This window comes from Lichenostomus cassidix, chromosome Z (genome assembly GCF_008360975.1).
Source record: "Lichenostomus cassidix isolate B80296 chromosome Z, HeHo_3.0, whole genome shotgun sequence".
Taxonomy (NCBI): Eukaryota; Metazoa; Chordata; class Aves; order Passeriformes; family Meliphagidae; genus Lichenostomus; species Lichenostomus cassidix.
Genome location: NC_139511.1, coordinates 34,408,167 through 34,431,999, shown reverse-complemented (window position 1 = coordinate 34,431,999; position 23,833 = coordinate 34,408,167). Strand labels below are relative to the sequence as shown.

The 23,833-nt window shown below is 40.1% G+C and overlaps 2 protein-coding genes across 3 annotated transcripts in view; one reads left to right on the top strand and one right to left on the bottom strand.

Annotated features, from left to right (window-relative positions):
* Positions 1–15,151: 15,151 nt before the first annotated feature.
* LOC146424690 (uncharacterized) lies at positions 15,152–23,826 on the bottom strand. Its single transcript, XM_085041769.1, has 2 exons — positions 22,219–23,826; positions 15,152–15,275 (listed from the first exon to the last, which is right to left on the bottom strand). Exon 1 carries the CDS (start codon positions 23,580–23,582, stop codon positions 22,653–22,655), a length of 930 nt encoding a protein of 309 aa, XP_084897895.1. The 5' UTR covers positions 23,583–23,826; the 3' UTR covers positions 15,152–15,275; positions 22,219–22,652.
* The window catches only part of SPIN1 (spindlin 1), a 56,622-nt gene continuing 55,880 nt past the window's right edge, over positions 23,092–23,833 (top strand). The window contains exon 1 of one of the 2 annotated variants that reach the window (XM_085041772.1): positions 23,092–23,158. The gene's annotated coding sequence lies outside the window, so the exon portion shown is untranslated. Of the gene's footprint in view, positions 23,159–23,239; positions 23,383–23,833 lie in introns of those variants that run through there. The other variant, XM_085041770.1, reaches the window with a different exon arrangement.

Sequence of the window (23,833 nt, the reverse complement as noted above, 5' to 3'; positions counted from 1 at the left end):
ATATTTTTTAATGAATCATAGTAGGCAGTCAAAGAGTTAGACAAATAAAACCCCCTCTGAAAATTTCAGTGACAAGGAGGCTCACAAAAGCTCTCTTCAATGACTAACAGTGGAGATTTTCTTGACAACAACCAGGAGTGGAGACCAGTCTGATCTCCCTGGAGCAACCCTTAACTACTTCATTCATGCCATTTCAGAATGGTCTAAAATACACTGCAGTAACACTTTGTTGGCAGTTTAGATCACTTGCATCAGTTTTCTGTTGTGTTACAATATTAAAGTTTTCCTCCATTTTTCCAAACTTTTTCCAAAGTTTTTATTTTTCCAAACTTTTTCACTGAACTTCAGAAAATTTAGCTTTGAAAAACGATCGTGCTGTATCTAGCTTGTTCTTGCCATTTTTCTTTTGCAACCTTCTTCAGTGTTTATGTGATTCCACCACCTTGTTAATCAAGTTATTTTTGCTCTTACCTACATCCAAGTTTTTATTTCTCCCCAAGTAATACCTTATCTGCTGCAATCTAAGTAAATTACATTTTGATTTCTCCATTGTTTCTTCCACAGTGGTACTAGGCCTTTTTGGCCATATGTGAGATCATTCAAGCAGGAATTTACATTCATATATCTACTTGAGCATTAAGAAACAGTGTCTACCACCTTAAGCTGCACTCAGCTATGCTTGTGCTTGATTTCGTACCTTGTTTCTCAAGTGGTGGAAATGGAATGAAGCAAAACTTTGTCTCCAACATGTTTGACTGTGACAGAAAAAGTGGAAGGTGGCATAAAAAGTGTGCAAAGTAAATAGCTGAATTTTGCAAATTAATCTTCAGATGTGGGTTTCCATTTTCATGGAAAGGTGAACACATTAATAATAATATAGGAGATGAAGTCTGCCATATCACTGGGGGAACAGCATGACAAGTTTTAGCCCAACTTGCAGAATCATTTATTATTTCATAGACATCTTATTGTCTGACACGACAAAGTATATAATTTGTTTATAATTTTTGTCTGCCAATCCTATAAATAAATTCAGATTTCACTTCGCAGTTAATTTTTTAATGCTGATACGTAAGTATCCTGATGCCATAAACATATCCTATATAGAATAAAATCACATGGTAAGTAAGTCTTAGTTTTTGAGAAAAATTGTTCCTTCAGCTGGAAAAGAGACTGGGAAGTCGAGACCTCTTAGTTGTGTGTACTTTTGAATGTAAGTTATTCAATAAACCTGGGCCTTTCATCTTCCCTTTGATGTCACACACCTCTCAATAACCCCAAGAGACTTCAAACTTTGCACATCTGTAAACAGTATTTATACAATATTTAAAACACATAATTTCTCAAGTATAATACACAAAACTATATACACGAATTAAAAAAACATATTCCAAATCAAACTTGGTAGACATTTACAATACAAGACAAAGGAAAAAGGAAGAGTATGTGTGTATGATGTCTGTCTGGGATGGAGGTATTTTTCTCAGACCAGCCCTTATACTGCTAGGCTTTGCATTTGTGGTTAGAACAGTATTGAAAACACACCAGTGTTTTGGCTACTGCTGAGCAGTGTTTGTACAGCATCAAGGTTTTCCCTCCAACAGCCTTCAGCTACCACCAAAGGCCAGTAGGCTTCAGGTGGGCAAGAATGGGTGAGGGACAGCAGTTCCCAGCTGATGGAAGTGATATCCTGTATCATGCAAAATTCTACTCAGCAATAAAATTGGGGAAAAGGAGAAGCAGGGGCTGACATTTGTCATTGTGGTGCTGGTCTTTCAAAGCAACCCTACTTAAGCTGAGGCCTAGCTTGCAAGACAGTGGACAGACATCTGCTTGACAAGGGGAGATAGTGAATGATTCCTCTTTTTTGCTGTGTTTCCATGTCCAGCTTTTGCTTTTCTGGTGAAACTGCCTTCATCTCAGACAATGAATTTTTCCATCTTATTTCCTCCTGCTGTCTTGTTGAGGAGGTGAGAGCAGCTGAGAGGGTCTCTGGCAGTCACACAAGGCAAAGTACAATGTATTAGCTCTTGATCCCATTTATCCCTTTCCTGAAGTACTTGGAAAAGACATTGTGTTCGTAACTCTTAATACTAATGTTGTACTAAAAAAATTGTACCATGCTAAATACAGTGCCATTAGGATGAAGGAGCAAGAGATGAGATTGCTTATCACATACCTGAACTGGTATTTATTTTCTGGGTCGTTAAAGTAATTACACACGAGAAGCAGTCTTTGACAGGTTTCGAGGTAGGATGGTGGTAATTCAATATAATAGTATTTATTTGCTAGTTTTGGAATCTTTCAGTTTTAGCATTCATTTGAACAGGCAAAATCTAAACATGACTTCTGCAGGAAATGGAAACCCTACTATCATGATAAATTTCTGGTGTGGTTATAAAGGCTGTTCGCAGGTGTGGTAGATGATCAGCGTTGTACAGTGTTGCTTTAAGACAGGCAAAGAATTGATGAGGCTGGTTGAGGAAAACATGAGCTGGGCCATTTGCTTATCTTGCATCTGGCTCAAGCAAGACTTAACAACAGAATGATGTCTGGAGTGGAGAGGCCCCGATGTCCTTTCAGTGAGGCACAGAAAAATACCACACCCCTGTATCAGCCAATCACACTCCACTACGATAAAACAACTCTGGTTCATTAAGGAGATAAGGATGAGCACAGAAACCCTCTGATGAAGGTCAGACAGCCTGTACTGCAATCTCAGTATGTGAAGGAGGACCAAAGTGTTTATTCTACCTCTTTGTCAACTATAAATCCTGACCAAAAGTAACTGAGATCCTCATTAGGCCCCATTAACAGACCAACTTGAGCACCCTTTGGGATGCAAATGAAGGAGACCTTGTGTTGTGCAACACAAGCATGGCCAAAGCCACCAAACCCCACCTATAACATCTGACTGTTCCATCCCCTTGGGATGAGACAATATTTATAGTATAAAAGGTGGGCTTTAGGCCAGAAATTTTGGAGTGGGGAAATCATCTCTGGAGGGGAAAAAAGCTCTGGAGGACAAAAACATCACTGAAGGGGAAAAATATTTCTGTCTGCTTGGCATCAATTGATAGACTGTGTCTCTCCCCTTCCTCCTGTCCTAAAGGGATGCCCCTATGTAAGCTTTATGCCTCCAACTGCATTGCAGCACACCTGAGAATATTAATTTTCATATATACATACCACTATTAAGATATCTCTGATGGTACTTTCTGGTGTGACACATATTAATACTCTGTATTCAGTGAATTCATCACTGGCAATCCTGAGCATGCTCTCCTGTAGCTTCAATAAACCTTGTTACTGTGAATTTGGATTATGCACTGTGCTTTTTGCATGCAACCTGTGTTGGACTAGTAAACCGCACCTGTACTTCAAGTTCTTCTTTTGAATTCGACCAGACTTAGAGTGCTAAATTGGTTATAATCAGAAATTAAGTCCAGACACACCCAGGCCCTCTGATCTCTGAGGGTCAGCTGGATCTTTGGCCAGCTGAAACTCAAGGGGTCTTGTGTTCTGCTAAATTCCCATACCCTTAACGGGAGACTAGGTAATTTTGGGAGGGGGGAGGGGGTCTTAACTTACTGGTTTTGAAATACGTGTAAATTGACCTAAGTATAACTACAAAATTGTAATAGTATTTAGATTAGATTAGATTAGACTGACGCATGGAATTGACTCCACAACTCAGACAGTTATGAAGTAGGTATGTGTTCATTCCAGCTGGGGTGCATGGGGGGTAGCCCCTCCAAAGACATGCACACCCTCAGCAGCACTTCACTAAGTTTATATTAGGTTACAGATTACATATGCATAAAGTTAGACAAAGCCCCTATACATATTCATTACCTATCCCTGCTTCGTATTATAATGAGTTCAAAGTTCATTTAAATATGCTCGCGCAAGCGCAGTGTCTTCAAATTAATTGTGGGCAAGGGTCCCGATGATTAATTATGACAGATTCCCTCCTCTTCATCACGATGAACTGTTCACACTGTTCCCTTGTGCATGCTCCCTTGGTCCTTGGTCCTAGTCCAAGCCTGAGAACCGACTCGTACCAGTCCTGGGGTCCAAGAGCGAGATGCTCGGTTACACTTGGTGGTTTCTCTCAATTACTTGGCTCTCCTTTCTTCATCCTCCCTGGTACCAAGTAGGCACAAATTCATTAAGAAAATAATAAATGAATCGCAGCTGGCATATCTTAGTAAATCATTATACAATCTCTGGCTCTCTGAATCAGCTTAAAAAATATTATTATTACTGTTATCCAGCTTCTAGCTCTTTTACATTAGTAATTTCTATTTCACCCTAAATCAAGACCATAATGAATTGATGTGCTTGCTGTTAACTCCCCACATAAATAAATACTTTAAAATTGTATACTTTTCCTTTATAGTATGTTTTTCTAAGTGCAATAGTGGAAAACATCAAAACCAGGTATTTTTTTTATTCAGAAATATGTAATTTCTTAAAATCTTGTCTGAAGCAGGTATATTATAGATATGCTTTTTGATCTTATTATCCATGACACTGAAAAGAGCTAGTGACCTCCACAATAAGATTGTCTGTTATTTCCAAAATACATGTAATTGCATCTAAGTAGAGATGACTACATCTTGGAGCAAGTATTTGCAAACTGTGCAAATCAGTCTTCACAACTAGGTTAAATGTAAGAGCTACTTAACAATTCTTTACAAATAAACAAGGTTAATCCAATCCAAGAAAAACATGTGTCTCATTTTTCATCATCTTGATTCGTCTCTTAGGCTTCTTACCTAGAGTGGACTGATCATAATTAGGTCAAGTAACTTATGTGTTTTTTCACAGCACTACATGCTGTTACAAATATTTGTTCTTTCCTTTAGATCCAGCATACTGTAATAAAAGACACATTGGTGAATGTATATTTATTCAAAATATTGACCAAAAAGATCCTTTTTTTCCTTCTTCACTTCATGCAGTTTTGGAGTTAAATTAACCAGATACACAGCTGCTGTCAAAAGGAGCAGTCCAACCATTTATTTTTCTTCTTATCTCCTCCCCACCCTTCCCAGTATGCAGATCCAAATAAAAAATCCCATTTTGTTTTTTGTACAGATATATTTTCAGTGAAAAGGCAACTCCCACTTACCACACAACTTCACTGTCACTAGATCCAACACAGGGTAATCAGTAGGAGTGCACATCAAAAGGGAAAAAAAAGCAGGACCAGTTGGCAACAGCATAGCTTCAGCTTAATTTGAACCAGTCCTGAAGCATCTTCTGAGAATTAAAGATATGAATAGGACATTTTCTACTCTTTTTTTTTAACTTCCTTTCAAGCTCACATTAATTTTTGACTGCCTAGCAAAGTGACAGCCTGTAGACTTGTCAGAGTTTACCGATAGTCTGTAGACATCCTGAGTGTAGAAGTTCTGTGATTCTGTGATTTCACTGGTCATAAACTTTTGTTGTTGAGCAAGCACTTTCCAGGCCTTTAGGCTCTTCCTCAGAAAATGGAGTATGAGCTGAATCCAAGCACTCCTCCAGTCCTTCTCACTGCATTTTTATTGAATAATCTACTGAAACTATAACTGTTCTTTACCACATTATCATTGAACAGCTACTGAATACAAAAGTGGAGTAAAACAGCAGTATTGAGAACTTGTTTTTCAAATAAACCAAACTTCTCAGATCTCCCCATATTATAGATAGACTGTTCCTTACTTGCATCTTGATGATTGATTCAGTCAATTAACTCTCCATGATTCAGTAACAGTGCAAGACTCCACAATTTTCTCTACTGTTATTTTACTTTAAAAAAAAAGGCACAAAAATAACTGTGAACTGACACAATTGTTTCTCATTAATACAATTATAAAAGTAGTTATCTATTCTAGGGGTAAGAAGATTACTTTTCTGCAACTTATGGATTTGTTGGACACATACACTTTGCAGATTGAAAATTATTAATTATTAAAAGACATGCTGATATAAAACTTAAATTAGTTTGAAAAGGAGGTAGAGGTTCAGTATGTCAGCCATGGAAATAGTACATCTTCTTGCTGCTGGGGTGAAAATCCAATATACCTGGCCAGACACTTCTTCAATTTGATCTGGTGCTTGAGGTGCTGGTGCTTTTGTAGTGAGTACTCTTACATAACACAAATAATAATGCTATCTCGTGCCAGCACCTACTTTTTAGAAAATGTTTGCACGATGAAGCTTTGATCTGCTGCTAATGGAAGAGACTGGATACCATTGTTAACTCATAAAGTATCCTATTTACTACATGGTATAGATTACAAATTATATGTAAATGAAGGTAAGTTTAGGAGACAGAGGTGTATTTGAAGATTTTGTTTTTAAAGCTGTTACCAAAGATATGATCTCTCACCTATAATTTAGAATCATAGAATCATTTAGGTCAGAAAAGATCTTTAAGATCATTGAGTTCAACCATTAATGTAACACTAAGAAGTCCACCACTAAACCGTGCTTTTAACTATAACATCTACATGTCTTTTAAACACCTCCAGAGATGGTGACTCAACCGTTTTCCTGGGCAGCCTGTTCCAGTGCTTGATAACTCTTTCAATGAAGAATTTTTTCCTAATCTCTAATCTAAACATCCCCAGGCACAATGTGAGGCCATTTCCTTTTGTGCTGTTACTTGTTACCTGGAAAAGAAGAGCTCAACGCCCACGTAATTACAACCTCCCTTCAGAGAGCAAAAAGATCACCCTTGAACCTCTTTTTCTCTGGCATAAACACCCCCAGCTCCCTCAGCTGCTCCTCACAGGACTTGTGCTCCAGACCCTTCACCAGCTCCACTGCCCTTCTGGACAATCTTCAGCTCCTCAATGTCTTTCTTGTGAGGTGCCCAGAACTGGACACAGGATTTGAGGTGTGGCCTCACCAGTGCTGAGTACAGGGGACAATCACTGCCCTGGTCCTACTGGCCACACTATTGCTGATACAGGCCAGGATGCCACTGGCCTTCTTGTCCACCTGGGCACAGCTGGCTCATGTTCAGCTGCTGTCACCAGCACCCCCAGTCTTTTCCACTGAGCTGCTTTCCAGCCACTCTGCCCCAGCCTGTGGCATTACCTGGAGTTGTTGTGACCCAGGGACTGGACCCACCACTTCACCTTGTTGAACCCCACACCACTGGCTTCAGCCCACCAATCCAGTCTGTCCAGGTTCCTCTGCAGGGCCTTCCTACCCTCCACTCCCACCCAATTTAGCATCGTTTGCAAACTTGCAGCTGTCACAACTTAGTATTACTTTGTTTCACCCAAGGGGAATATGATTCTCAGGTTTTCCCTGCAAGGAATGTCTGTGTGAAACAGCAACAAAACTTCAGACGTTTCCAATCAGATGAGACTTCCTCCACTCTTTATTCTTGACACAAATTTCCCAGAAACTACTATCTTCTGTTGTTGCAAGTAACAGATATTTAAGGTGCTAATTTCAAATCCTTAAAAATAATGCCTGTTTTATGAGTTGTGGAAGAACATCTCCCATTGTAAACAAGAAAAAAATCTTTCTCTTTGAAGATGTGATTTATGTCTTACAAAGTGACTGCTTGAACTCCCTATTTGAGACCTAGCTAACACTAGGGAAAAGCAGAAAGCTGCATTAGTTAATATGGGTGGGTGAAATCAGCACCTGATATTGTTTTCAGGAAAATTGTCCAAAATCACCAAATTTCTTGGTGCAAGCAGATAGTATTGCTTTACATAAAATTACAGCCTACAAATACTATAACATGAGTAGTCTTGGTGACACTGGTATATGGAAGTAAAATTACTCAAAAGTATGTTTTCAGAATTGAGCTATTTTGGCTAGCTGGGTTGAAATGGCTAGCGGAGTAGAAGTGCAACAGAAAGGTGTATCCCTGCTTTTCAAAACTCATACACACCATGCTGAGTCAAGTTCTCCATATCTCAGGAAACAATAGGTGAGCAAGGCAGGAATGCATTCCTCCACTGTTTATAGGGAAACCATACTCTCTGAAGAAATGTAAATATTCAGCTAGTGAGATTAAACTGAAGAATATCTCTGGTGAAATATTAGCTGTCTCCCAAATCAGGAAAGTCATGCTGTATATCCCTGACATACTAGCAAGTTCTTATTTTCCTGTCTCTTTCTCTTACCTTCAACATCTCTTAACTTTGTTTTAACAGCCATGTGTAAAACATTAATATGTATCTTGTTTTGAAATGCATAGTTGCTTATATTCGTAGTGTCACTTTAAACCATGGTGTTACTTAAACATATTTATCATATGTGTCAATCCATTTGTGACTCACTGGAAGACTGAAGATTTCTTTAGGTACTCTTGAAATTAAATGTGAAGATCTCCATAATTTTCTTTTCTGTTCATCCCATAACACCCCTACGAGTCTCCCACCTTTGTCCTTCTAACACCATCATAGCTATTTTGTAATATTAAGAGAATTCAAAACTATTTTTCTTGTATCACAAGCTTGTTTTCTCCAACATAACTACTTAATAGTGTGATCTTCATTTAAAAATCTGAGCCATGTTACATATTTTAATTCTGGCATACTCTGGTTGTATAATTAAAAAGTTTGTATGAACAAATTCTCAGACTCTTTGCTTTTTTAGAATTTTTAAATTTGATGACTGGAAGATTGTGGCATCCACTTTTTGTACCTGATGAGTAAATTCCCTGTTTAAACTTCTCATGCATGTCCCAAAACACTTTACTTTGGATGGTTCTTGTTTTTATATTAATCTTTTATTATAATAATACTGCATATAGTATAACTCCTTTTTTACTTCCTCATCTGAATCACTTTCAGTAGTAGTCTGGTTCTCAAGATGGCAAACTCATGTAAATACCCATTTATTCACAGAAATAGATTTGCTAATTACTGTGTTTCCAAAAGTGATGCTTTATGCTCCTCAGTTTGCCTTTTATTTTTTTTTAAACAGAAAATTGTATAATTTTTCAATGTAAGCATAAACATTAATAATTTCTATGTATTACCACGTGGCCTAATTTCCTCACAATACTATCCAAATTATAAGAAACTGCAAACAGAGGAGTGAGTGTAGAGTAAAACACTAGAGCCATACTAGTTTTTAACCTATCAAAAACATTTTGCTTTAATAGAGTCCTGTGCTTCATTGTTTCTACATTCCCCTCACCCCTGGCTTTTTTTTTTCACTCATGCAATTTCACCAGCAATACAAACAGCTACTATGTAACATATAGGATGTTGGACCCCCATGTAAAAAAGGGTAAGTCTTAACACTGTGAATATAAACCTCAAAGTAATGTAGACAAAAATTAGGTCATGAAAGATTTTACTAAAAGAAACAAGGAAGTTTTATCTGGTTTGCTCTCCAGTAAAAACCCCTAAACTGTACTGTTCTAGACTAATACTGTCAATTTGGTAATTTGAAAACCAAACTTTTAAATGTCTAATAATACTACAAAGATTATGTCCTTTGCTGGCTTTGTTTTCAATAAGAGAGAAGAAAGGAGGAAGCGAAACAGCTCTCCATTAAGAGCTATTAAGAACAAAGTAAGTTACCGCTCCTAATAAATAATACAGATTCATGGGATTGGTTCTCTGCACATGGAACATGAGAAGGCAGACAAGAGGCAGCTATAGGATCTTTTGGTCCTGCCCTCCGGCTGCCACACATTGCGCAGACAAGTAATTCTGAATATCCAGGTATGGAAGATTATAGGGACAGCCACACCTCCAAAGTGGCTATTTTTTTCATTAAAGATCTCTGGAGAATAAACTCTATCCATCCCCAGGTTTGGAAGAGTAGGCGTAGTTTCTAGGCAAGCCATTTGAAAAGATTGGAATGGCATTGTGCATGGCCATCGTAAATCTGTTTCCAGTGTCTAAACACACAACAGACACACTTTGTAGGTAATTCTACAGTTCTCATGCACTAGCCATCCAGACTCTGGGAGATAGGAAAATGTAACTCGCTTCCTCCTACTTGACTACATACATTTTGCACTGAGAAATAATCCAAGGTACACAGGATAGTCTGAGGTCCCATTCAGCTGGGATGTAGTCTGGGCCCAGTTAAATGTTTCTAAGGTTTCCCCATCTGGATGTACTCAGTGCTCTTCAAATCTATTCAATCAAGTCTCACAATCTTCTCCAGTATTAGTCAGACCTGCTGATTTGATGCTTGAAAGCTCTTTATTCATTAACCAACCCTATGTGTGTGTATGTGTTTCTGTGTGTGAAAAGGGTTTATTTTCAAGTTGATACTCCAGAGAAATTACAATCCAGTCTTCCTACCAGCATACATCCTTCTTTTCTGTAAAATTATAGCTATATCATACTGAGCATAACAAAGTAGTCTTTCAATCAGACGAAACACCTCCAATCCATCCTATAAATAAAGTTTTGTCCCTTTCTTCCATCCCATGTTCACTACTGACTCACATTAATTAAACAATTAAAAATATTGAACTCTATACAAATACAGAACTGTCAATTTATCAGTTGTTTTCTGCCCTTTTTGATTTAGAGATGTGTAGCCAATCCACATATCTTTCACTGAATCTTAAGCAATATAGAAGCACCTTAAAAAATTTAAACCTTTCTGCACAGATGGCAACAGGTACATAATGAAAATCTGAAATTATTGAGGCCTGCATGAGAATTTGTGCATTTACTAAAACCCGCTTATCACAGAATTATGGCAATTTTTAAGGCAAGGATTTGGAAAGAATATAACTCCTTATAAGTGTTAATAATAGGTTCTGGATGGCATCCACAAATAATTACAAACTCTAATTTAGGTATTATGTCTACAATAAGCAGCAACTTCAAAATTACATGCTACCAGTAACAATATAGTTACTTAACATATGCAAATTAACCACATTAGCACTGTATCTTTAAAAATGTCTGTATAATTGATTGCATTGCTTCTTATTTTCCTCTGTACCTCACACTCCTTGTTCAGCTGAGGTGAACCCAAGGCCTTGGTTCCATGCATCTCTAAGCAGAAGAAAGAAACTGGTTCCCACACTTGTAATTAAAGAGTTGGTACAGAAGGGAAAACACCTTTTCTGTTCAACTAATGTGGTTGCCTATAGCTGAATGCCTATTCCTGCTTGCTCCTAGAGCTTGCTGGTGTGAACACTTTCCTAGAAGGAAACAGAAGAGAACAGCTGTCTACAGAGCAAAAGTGACATCTTGTTTGTATTTATTGGAGAGACCAGTTTAATGATCCAAAATATTTCTGAATAATATTTTTGGTACACATTAGCTAGTTACAATGTAAATAACAGATTTCCTGTCTTTTTACACCTTTTTTTTAGTATTAGTACTGTTTTAACTCTACTAGAAAATTGTACAGTGACATTTCCCTAATATTTATTTATAGGAAAATAATGTTTCTCTCTCATGCATTTACATGACCAGTTTTCAAAAGTTGTTTAAGAAAGCTCAGAATTGCCTCCACAGAAAAGGATGCTCAGCCCTGAAGTGGAATGAAGACATTAAATAACTAGGATTTTCTTAACAGGATAGTAGAGAAATTCTTAACGTGTTCATAGAGAAAATTATGTGGAAGGGGACCTCTGAAGCGCTCAAAGCAGAGCTAACTTCAGACTTAGACAGGGCTGCTCAGGGACTTGTCCAGTTTTGAAAATATCTGAAGATGGGAATTCCACAGTTTCTGGGCAGCTCATTCCAGGGTCTAATCCCTTTACCAGAAACAAGCTGTTTATATTGAGCCAGAATTTTCACTGCTGCAATTTATGACTGTTGTCTCCTGACCCTTAGCTGTGTACCTCTGAGACGTGTTTGGGTGGTTAAAACAACAGCAGACCCAACCACCTTGAAGAAACTGCTTACAAGAACAAGTTTAGATAGCACATAATTAAAACAAAGCACATATAGATAGATGGCAAAAAAAGACCACATTTCTGAAGGAAAACAGCAGGCTCCTTGTAAATCATGTTGAATTTACCTCACTTGCCAAAAGTGACCCTCCATTATATAACTGTTCCCCCACTTCTCCATGTCCATTACGAACAGCCAAAGCAAAATTTTAAGAAGGTGGTTACACTGCAATAGGCATACAGTAGCATAAATAATCTTGACAACTCCTCACACTCCTTATCTGTGTAAATAGCTATCTTGCAGATAGATCAAGGGATCTGCCTCTGGTGAAATGAGAGACTTTAACCTCAACCCTTTTGTGCTCATTCAGCATCCCCATTTTACAAAACACCACCACTGCTGGTTAGACAAGTTTAATTAATTATCATACGAGAACATGCATCTGTGTTTCAACTACACTTTCACCACAATTCAGAATCAGTGGAGGAGTCTTAAGAGAGCTGCATTCCACTTAAGTGAAGTAACAGTCATTCTCATAAGAGGTCCCAGTTTATCTACTTGCAGTCTCATTTCCTCTTATATTCTTTCCTTTTTCAACATTCCCTTTGCGACACGGATCTCTATATTTGAAACAGTATTGCAACCCTTGCAGTAAAGCTCAAGATGAGAGCTCATAAGAAGAAAAGGTTTATTTATTTTACAATAAAATTGATTTCACCCACACTGTCATATCCACACACTCACAAGCACCAAGGAGTGCATGTCCAAGAGCTGTGTCATCTGTCAAGCATCAGGTGCCAATTAGTGTGCTGCCAGCTGTCTTTACAGGATTCAGGTGATGATGCAGAGGGCAAGGTACATAGACTTATCAAGCCTCCTTTGCCACAAAAGCTACTATATTCCTCATTATCTATTTATCTACTGGTTCTAGCTATGTTTAGCATCTGGGTGTCTACATTTAAATTCTTTTATCTATTCTGCCAGTTTACAAATCTAACTCTGGTTACACAGTAATGTGTTTTCCACAATGAAACACTTGAACGACAATCCCTCATGATTGTTTAAAACATGACACATTGCTTTGTAACCATCTGTATTATAGATTCTGCAGGGTGCAGAAAATAGAAAAAAGAGTAAAGTAATCAACTTTGGTATCAAGAGATGCGTTCCCAGGTTACAAATTCATATGTTGGATCTGAAACAGCACAGTGGAATCCTGTCAATCATTGCTCAGCATATGCAAAAAATGTATGCTCTTGGAAGGCTGAGAGAAAATGCATTTTAGAGCTATCTACTTACCTGTGAGATGTTCATGTGAATTTTGATTAAAAATATACACAGTACATTAAAATATTCAAGATGTTTAAAAGGCACAAGTAAGCCACAGCAAAAAAGAAACAGTTCTGCAATTATAACAATCACTAAATACTATCACTCGGAGATTGTGGTGATCACTACCTATCTGTTTTCTGGAACTGAACCTAGATGCTACATTTTCATAGTTTCCTTTTGAGTCAAGAAGGAAGGAAAAGATTTAACATGAAGGTGCTGAGAATCTTTGTAAGTTAATGAGCTCTCTTAAATCTTCATAAGATTTACAAAGTGATCTTTATTCTCCATATTAACGGAATACTGGAAATACATATTGTCTGACTGCTATGTGTTGGCTGCAGACTAGGGCAGAGTGCTCAGGCTGACTGCTCCAATAATATTCTGAAACATGAACAGACTGAAAACTATTATTTTTAGACTGTAGATTACAGAATTTCATTACATGAATAGTCAGTATGTGTTTTAGTTTGGTTAAGTCTGAAAAAAGAAGCACGGGAAAGCTTTAAGGATCTTTATCTAGGCACTTGTGCCCACAAGAATGTTTAGATACAGTAGCACTAAGAGGTATTTATATATGAATTTCTTTTACTGGATCTACCAGTGCAAGAGGAAGTTGTGAGAGAAATCAAGCCAGATTAGGATCTTTCGAGCAATCAAACAAGAATTTCACATAGCAAGCTAAGAACATTAGCATGAAATTTAATAGAATTGTACAAATCAACATAAAAAACTAGAGAAAAAACAATGCTCTACACCAAGAGTCTGACAAACATTAGCAGAGATGAGGAAAGTAACTGCTAGTAAGGAATATTTGAACTGAAATTTTACATTATGTATATAGAGAGAAACATATTAGGAAAATTTCTTTACTAAAAGGGTTGTGAAGCACTGGAACAGGCTGCCTAGGGAAGTGGTAGAGACATTATGGCTAGATGTATTTAGAAGACATGTAGGTACAACAGACAGACATGGTTAATGGTGGATTTGGCTGTGCTAGGCTAGTGGTTAGACTTGACGATCTTAAAGCTCTTTTCCAACCAAAATTATTCTGGGATATTATGTCAAAATCCAATACTTTTCTAAAACTCAGTTAAGGACTTTTAGTCCCCTTGTATGAATGTTTGCTCACAAGTTTGGTTTAGAAGGTATTTTTTAATTTCCGCACAAGAAAAATATGAAGGAACAAAGGACAGTTGTTCTGTGAAAATACTACTACTTCTAAATTGGTGTCTCCATCCTTCATCAGCTGGTTACATGCTGATGAGCACTGTTTGTTCAGTGTGACACCACACTGTTTGCATGAAGACATACAATGGACACAATGGAGTGGATCACATTCTGCTAAGTACATATATAGAATTATTATATTTTGATGGTTTTGCTGTGGAAGGTACTGTTGCACTGTTCAGGGTTCACCTGGGTGCCCTAACCCCCTGGGAGAGAGATGGGGATGGATCCTGGGCTTGGTACACTCCCAGGACCCCCTGCTCTCCAGGCCAGTTGGAAGGCACCCAGGCTTGACAAGGTGACAGCCATTTCTCTCCCCTTCCCCCGGTTCCCTATATGGTTTGATTTCTAGAATGTTCCCCTTTGTTCGGTGTAAAGCAGATATTTGGTTGGTTTTCTTTTTATAGTACTGTTATTTCCTTGGATATATAATTTGTCGCTCAAAAATCCCCCTTTCCCCATTTGCTCCCCGAATCTCCTCCTTCCCTTTCCCCCTCCCCCTATAAAAATTGTGGGGCAGAAGGGCTCGGGGCCATTTTGTCGATGCCCCGAGACCCCTCCAACTCCCCTGACGCCTTACCCTAATAAACCCTTCTTGGAGCACCGACAATCTGGACTGCATCTCCTGTTTTGCTTCGCCGACCTGCAGACAGCACCTGCGTTCCCTCGGGGCCCCGCCCTCTCCCGCAGTCTCTCCCTTCCCCGAACTCCGGGGTGGTTTGGGCACCCACGGACGGGACTCCCACAAGGTACCTATTAAAATAGTTGTGAAGTTCTGTGGGTAAGTCTTCTATCTATTGTTCTGGTGCAGTTTGGTTCTATTTGCTGTATGGTTTCCAGGAAGCCTGAATCCCAATGAGCCTCACAGGGCTGTGGGGAAATGAAGTTACTGCTTTAAATATATTTCACAAATTCTTATGGGATTTTCAAAGCAGAGTGGTATAAAATAACTGTATGAGTTATCACTTTATTCTTCACTAACTCTATATAGGTTTTTCCTAAATTTTTCTCACCATGCTGAGCTACTCAAACTACTTTTTCCTTGTGTTACTCTTTTTTTAAAAATTTCTTTCCAGGTTCTGTTGCAAGTGCAGGTGAGTATAAAGTAATTGAGGCTTTTATGCAAGCATATGTTTTAGATGATTGCTGGTTTTATGATGGTAGATGTGTTACGTCTGAGTTTAAGTGCACTTATTAGTCCACAGGTTGCTATTTCTTTTCATGTTCATTACCTTACCCAAAGCCTACAGGATAAGTATCACCATAAAACCAGACTAATTTGTATCCCCAGACCATCACAGCTGAGACCACTAATATATTCATCCTACCAAGTTTTGTACAGACTCTATCTTCAGTATCAATATAGAGCAGAATAAAGCCTATTTTTCTTCTTATAAAACCCATACATAAGAATTAGCAAACACATCAGAACTGGGAAGTGACAGGACTCTAATTAAAGCAAAAAAAAAAGTAATGAAGATATTACACATAAAAAGTGAATTAACAAATGAAAATAATAAATATGAAGTACAAGTTATGTAAATACTATGAAAAATTGAAACAGAATGAAATATGCACATAATGCAACTTGAAAATACCTTACAAGATTTCTTAATTAATCCAACACTACTGGGAGCAAAATCACACAAGACTATCTACACTGTATTTTCTATTTTGTACAGAAATATATTTGCCTTTCTTAAAAATAGATCAGTATTTCATAGTTTTTCCTCCCCATTCAGTAAAAAAATCTTTGAAAAAATAGACTTTTCCTGTCTTCTTTGAAAGCTGTTAATAAGTCGGGATGACACTCCTTTTTTTCCAATATTTGCCACAGTGGTTTGCTTTCTTCTTCTTCCTGCTGTGCACTTTTTAAAAAATATTATTTTTGGTTCCCCTGGAAAGCTTTAAAGAACATTACACAGAGAGCACCTGTATCTCAAGTGCTTCTGTACCTCCTTTAAAACAAAAATTATCAGGATGGAAATGATTGTCATATATTTGCAAAATACATTGTTCATCAAGCTTCTCATATGTCAAAGTCTGTATATTGGAAATAATGAAGAAAAAGTGTATTTTAGAGTAGGTATCTTCCTTTTCTGTCATATTTACTTCCTCTACCTATATGGAAATTATAAAGGGAAAAAAATGCAACACCTTGACCAGCAAAAGGCTGTCGACTACTTCTTTTGTATATAGGTGAGTGAAAGTGAGTAAGGAAGAGTGGGAGGAGAAGGGTTTAAATTTCTGCAATGGCAGTATGATCCATTTGGCATTCTCCCTTGATGTGACAAAAGTAAGTCTTTGAAGCAGGGTCTCATCTTAGACGACAGAAATATTTATCTGTTTTAAAAGAATGTCAGGTTAATGTCTGTGATTCTTCTCTCCAAGCACATTTATTAGACTTTTTCCCCTTCAGTAGTTTATCATTCCTTGACACATAGTAATAGATCATTCCCTTATAAAAGAGATGTAACTACACCAGTAAAAATGAAGATTTTTGCTAATAGTAAGAAAAATGTAATAATGAATTGAGACTGAACTACAAAAAAATAATTAATTTCAATGCGAAAACTTCTCTATCATGCCTCTAAAGCTTCAGTTAATTTTTGGATTTTACTTCAAATTGAAGTTCTGATTCAGAACATTTCTTTTTATTTACTTTTTATATGTGTTTCAATTCTAAGCAGAGCCATTGTAAGCCAGGTCCTGGAAATTAAATAAATTGATCAGAAGTCACTCTCTCTCTGTTAACACAGGATAGAAACCTCTGATAGATCTTGTGCTTCAGTTCTGCAGAGGTTGAAGAATCTCCTTAAGCTGAGCTTTATTCACCATGTTCTGATGTATGTAGAGTTTAATTTTAAAAAAGGCAAGTTTTAACATAGATCACCAATATTTCAAGCTTATTGCTGTTGTACTTAAACTGTTAGAAGACAGGTATTTGGTTCCTGTAGACATGATATTACACAAATGTTGCAACTCTGTCATTCAGTAAACACACTAGGTGGCCTCTGTTTTGCTTAATTTCAAATATCTTTATAACAATTTGGTTGGAATACACAAATTTACTAGGGAGCCAATTAAAGTTACCCTTTAATAAAGCAGTTAAGTCCCCTTAGTCCCTTAAAGAAAATTAAAACAACAGGCTGACTGATCCCAGCATATAAAGACATGTATTGAAAATTGGGCTCAGAGGCAAGATGTTATTTCCCCTTCAAATTCATGTAAAGTGAAAGTTTTCCCACTTTGAATCCGAAGGTTCTTTATTCCACTATCAAGTCAGTAGTCAATTTGTTTCTTCGGGACTTAAGGCTGAATCTTTTTAAGTTAGGATTAAGTTACAAATGATGATGTTTCTGGTATGGGGGGAAACCTGCTTCCTACCCAAAGCATCCCTACAGGTTTCAAAGCTTGTAGGAGATTTCAGCCATTCTGTTTCCAGAGAAATTAGGCAGCACTTATAGGATTCTAAAATTCTAAGAAGTTTTGTACAACATTTCGTAAAAAGCCAGGATATTAATAATTGGATTAAAGTGCTTTTTGAGGTCACAATGGCCTCAAAACAAACTCTTCGTAACTCTTAATATACAGGAAGCCAATGGAAGAGTGTTATATGGGTCTCCCGGCACTGGAGTTTCTTTGTCGAATGTTGTTGTAACAAAAAAGTCACATTGTATCATTATATTTGCCCAGCTCCAATGGAAGGCTTTTCAGCCTAGGGGAACTGAAAAGCTAGGAGCACAAACAGTTCACCAAGGCCATCAGGACTGTAGGAAGAACTTGGAACCTGTGCTTTATCTAGCAGAGATTTTTGAAATGTTCCCCCACCCTCTTTTTGGTTTCTCTGGCTCATAGATGACAAGAAGGAGACAATTCTAAAGGAATCCTTCTGAAGGACCTACTGCAATTCAAGAACTACTGCTGTCTCTTCCACAAGGAAGACTATTTAGCACAAAATGTAGTATTTGTTTTTGCTTTTGTCAGCATCTGAGGGCCTGTACTGCTCACAAACACTTTCCCTAGTCGGATGAAATGCTAATTAGTTGTCAGGCAGCTGCACAATCTTGGGTTTCTCAGTACAGACATGACCACCTACACCTCTTCAGAAAACCTGAATGGACAAGATTCCCAAGCTTGTGCTAGGAATCCACAGATTCACAGTCTGACTGAAGCAGAAGACCCAATCCAAAGCTGCAGGAGTTACACAGGTCAATTTGCACTGCTCTGCCTATAGTCAGGCAGGAGCTCTTAGTAATTCAGAAGGAAGAACAAATTGCCTTGATGGGCAGTTAGTTTCAAGTGCTTCTCAATCAAGTGATCTCCCATGCCCCGGGGATCATCACACCTCGGATCTCTGAGGCAAGGAATGGCATTGATAGCACTGATGATCCTGTGCTATGAGGGTTTTCCAAAGTAATGGCTCCCCCATTGTTCCTAAGGAAACAACTACAATAAACCTGACACAGCCCAGGATTAACAGTAGTTACAGTTTCCTTTTTAAACTGCTCCTCTCCGCTCCAACAGCATAACAAAACTACAATATCAGCAGTGTGTGCAGGACTGAATGCAGTTCTTGCTCCCGGTCTGATGACTTCAGGACAAAGACCTTGTTGGACTCAAACACTGTTTCATTCAAAGAGGAGCCACATCCCATTTTTGTTCTGTGGCCCATTAACTGAGAAACAAGCCCTGTAGTACAATGAGAAAACGTGTGTGGGCATGGTAACTGGAGTTATCAGCAGTGCACAAATTGGTCTGGCTCCCAGGATACTTAAAAGGATCTCAAATGAAGAAGTGTATCTGGAATGGGTTCCTATATGCTGTGGTCTGAAAGGAAGCTTCAGACAAAATTTAACAGAGAGACCTTCCCATTGTACCAGAGGGTTGAAAAAGACTCCCTGGCTTTCTGAATTCCTCCTCAGAGAGAAGACTAGGTGCAGCTGGATTCAATCCTAGTCCGAGACTTAATCAACAAGTTATGTCTAAAGGATTGCATAGGTGTGATTGAACCTTTATATGACTTTGTCATGCAAGACTGAGGATGGCAAACCAAACACATTTATATGAAGAACGTAAATCAGTTATTTTAATCGATGATAGTGATTAGCCTAAAAGACTTCAATCAGAACTGTAACTACTAGTAGAGTGCACTATTTGTTAAATCAATAATTTTGCAGCTAGCTTAATAACAATTAAAGAGAGATTGATGTTACTTATCTGTACCAATGACCATGGGCAAAGTAACCCTGAGGGGCATCACCACTCAAGGGAGCAATCTCCACATGCACTCCAAGAAGGAGCATGTTACAAGTCCCTCTTGTAAAAGTGGGACTGGGCTTTCATAGTATAAAGTCATTGAGTGTCAGGCATATATTTCTAGGCCAGCTGTGTCAGCTCAGAAGCCTTTACCTCAACTTAAAATCAACTACAGTATTATCATTTGCTAATTTCTTTATTATGATCTTTGCCTGCAGCCTCCTCAGCAATGTCAGTTGCTGTCAGAACATTGTTTTTCACATCCTCAGAATGTTTAGTTTTGGGATGAAGGACTCAGGCTGGTTTCAGTGTTCTTCAACACCAAAAGCAGCATAAGCCCCTTCTCCATCTATCACTGGTAACTTTTACAAATATGGTAAAGTTTGAGTTGTTTTACCCTCACTTAGGCAGAGCATCCTGCTAGAGTCAGTGACAGCTCAAAAGAACAAACACATCCTAGTACCATTGAATCCTTTCAGAAAAAACTCTGTTGCCACTACTGCAAAGCTGTTACGTAATATCTTTCCATGATTGAATATGCCCCATACCGTATATTCTGATCTCAGCATTCTCTCTGTCTGAACAGTCATGCATTATTTGATGGGTAGACTGTTCGGTAGATAAAGAATTGGTGGGATGCTTGCATCCAGAGAATAGTGTTCAACAGCTCAGGGTCCAGATTGGTGACAAGTGGTGCCCTTCAGGGATACGTAGGGGGAGCTGTACTGTCTAATGTCTTCATCAATATCATAGACAGTGAGATCAAGTGCACTCTCAGCAAATCAGCAGACACCAAGCTGAGTGGTGCAGCTGACACAACTAAGGGATAAAATACCAACCATAGCGACCTGGACAAGCTCGACAAGCAGGCCCATGTGAATCTCATAAGGTTTAACAAGACCAAGTGCAAGGTGCTGCACCTAGGTTAGGGCCACTCCTGGTATCAGTCCAGGCTGGGGGATGAACAGATGGAGAGCAGCCCTTCTGAGAAGGATTTGGAGGTGCTGGTGGGTGAGAGGCTGGACATGACCCAGCCATGTGCACTCACAGCCCAGAGAACCAAACATGTCCTGGGCTGCATCCAAAGTAGCATGGGCAGCAGGGCCAAGGAGGGGATTGTGCCTCTCTGCTCTGCTCTGGTGAGACCCACCAGAGCAGAGCATCCAGCTGGAACTCTGCATCCAGCTCTGGGGTCCCCAGCACAGGAAGGACATGGATCTGTTGGAGAGAGTCCAGAGGAGGGATGCAGAAATGATCAAACAGATAAAGCACCTCTGCTACGAAGGAAGGCTGAAAGAGTTGGGATGGTTCAGTCTGAGGAAGAGAAGGCTCTAGGGAGACCTCACTGTGCCCTTTTAGTACTTAAGCAAAGGTTTTAAGAAAGATGGGGACAGAGTTTTTAGCAGTGTCTGTAGCAGTTGAACAATTGGCAATGATTACAAACTAAATGAGTGGGGATTTAGAGATGGTAGGAAGCAATTTTTTACAATGAGTGTGGTGAAACACTGGCACAGGTTGCCCAGAGAGGTTATAGATGCCTGATCCCTGGAAACACTCGAGATTGGATGGGGCTCTGTGCAACCTGATCTAGTTGAATATGTCCCTGCTCATTGCAGGGGCACTGGACTAGAGTTTGAAGGTCCTTTCCAAACCACACTATTGTATGATTCTATGCATCTTTTAATTTCAGGAAAATTTAACCAGTGACTGCTTATCTCAACAACTGTCTTGTAATATCTCAGTGATATGAAATGCTGGTTATGGATTTTACAACCTTGCTTGGATGGTATAGCATTATTAACCTGTACCCTCATTTTTACCAATCTTTGTCTCATACTTCATGATTTCTCACTCTCTTTCTCTCTCTCAGAAACTTCTTTCCTTAAATTGCAAATGAATAATCTCTCACATTCTGAAGGACTCTTTTGTCAGAGGAATTACTGGGGGTACAGTCCCTCTTGGAAGAAATTAAGAGATGTGAAAACAACAAAGGGCTAACTAAAAATATAATTCTTCTCTTGTTTTGCCAAGAAGAATTTAAAGCAAAGTATGTCTGTACCTTCATGCACTTGTATTTTATATGCTGTCATGGACTCAGAATTCATGAATGATGTGATCTCTAAGCGTGACTTGGGAATTTGAATCTTAGCATGTGCATTTGCTACTGTTGAACTAAGAAATCCCAAATGTCCATGCTTTGAACCAAACCTTCCTTTCCCCAAACTGATTTAATTTCTTGCCAAGCCCTGCTTCACAAAAAGGTACCAGTTTGATTTGTTAAAGCAGATCAGCTATTCACCTGCTTTCATTATTAAACAAATTTATTTGTCTGAAAAAACAATTTTAATGATGTTTCCCATTTTGGTGTCAGGATGATAGTATGAATGAATCTTGGAGGTCTGTGCTTGGATGATTCACCAAAGTGACAGACTAGGGTTTGATGACGCTGTATCATATTTTCTTCAATAGATTTACAAATGATTTTATAATTTTTTTTCCCTGTGAATAATGCCTTAGACACAGTTTCAACCTGAATATTGCTGGTATGGCTTACCAAATTCCTTCCTTGTGTCCCACTCCATCTAGATCGTGAACACTTCATGAATTAGAAAATAATCGCCATCAGGATTAAGAAACTTAGTACTTTTCTCCTAGATGTCCCGGCATTTAACGCTAATGGTTGAAAAGATGATGTTCATCTATGGTCTGTCAACAAATCTTGACTACTGTCAGGTTTTCCATTTACTGCTCCCTCAGGGACTGTTTCTCAGTCTGCCAGGAGCATGTAGCGCAGCCCTTCAAGAGCGGGCAAGAATTTGTAGCTAAGTGCTTTTGTTCCACACGGATTTTTGAATGCTTGCCCCACCTTTCTCCGTTTCTCTATTGCACAGATGAAAAGAACATGTTTTTCAGGACACCCTTAAAGTTTTGAAGGAACTACTCTTCTTTTCCCAGTAATGTTGCCTCTTTTGAAATGAGAAGACAATGTCATTCGAAATGCAGTTGTTTGCTTGTATTAATCACAAATACTAGCCCACTCAGGCGAAATGCTAGTTGGCCTTCTGGATCTGCACTATACTCTCGATCTTCTTCAGCACCAAACCTAACAGAGCTCAAGAAGCTTTTGGACAATGTTGTTAGGCACACGGTGTGACTGCTGGGGACGTCCCGTGCAAGGCCGGGAGCTGGACTCGACGATCCTTGTGTGTCCCTTCCAGCACAGGACATTACGTGATGGTTCTCGGATTGCCTGTACAAGCAGAAGGGTGCAGGCTGCCCTGGGGCACGGCCGGGACACGCTGTGCTCGCAGCGCACCCCTCAGGCCTCGCTCCGGGCCGCGCTGGCGCGGGTGGGGCTCGCTGCGCGGCCGCCGCAGTCGGAGCGGCGCAGTGCGCCTGCGCGCCGGCAGGGGGGGCAGCGCGGGGGAGGAGGGCGGGGCCCGGCCCTGTGTTTTGAACGGCGCGATGCGGGTGGCTCACTATTTGGCAGGAAGGTGAGAAGGCCTCTATCCTGGCGGCGGAGCTGGCGTAGGGAGAGGGGGATCCAAATGTGGCAGAGGCGAGCAGGAGGCAGCGGCGGCGGAGGGGGACAAGCGAGACGAGGGGAGCGGCCGTGCCCGCCGCCGCTGCTGCCGCCACCGCAGAGAAGCTGAGCAGCCCGGCCGGGCAGTCGCTGAGCGGCAGCGCTGGCACCGCCGGGCGTTCGCCCCGCCGGCAGGTGAGAGACCGGGGCGAGGGAGGGGACGGGGGGAGCGCAGCCCGTCGCGCCGCCCTTGGCCTGGCTCGGCCCAGTACCGGGCAGAGCCGGAGGGAGTCGCTGTGGGGGGACCGGCGCTCCCAGCCCGACCGCGCCTCGCCTCCCTCGGGGCTCACATCGTGGATCCCCCGCCCTCCCCGCCCGGAAGCCGCGGGCGGCATTGCGGCCGCGGGGCTCCGGTCTGGCGTTGCCGTCTCTGCCCTCCCTTCCCCCGCAAGCGCCCCGGCTGTTTGGCAACCCCCACCCCGTTCCTTCCGGGCTCCGGGGCTCTGCCGCCCTCCCCCGGCACGGCCCCGCGCCGCATCACCCAGAGGGGAGCGGTGCCCTCCCCTTTCCCCGCTGCGGAGCTATTGTGTGCGGGCTGGGGCCCGCCGAGGGGCTGCTGGCGGATAGGCCTTTCCCGGGGGAGGTG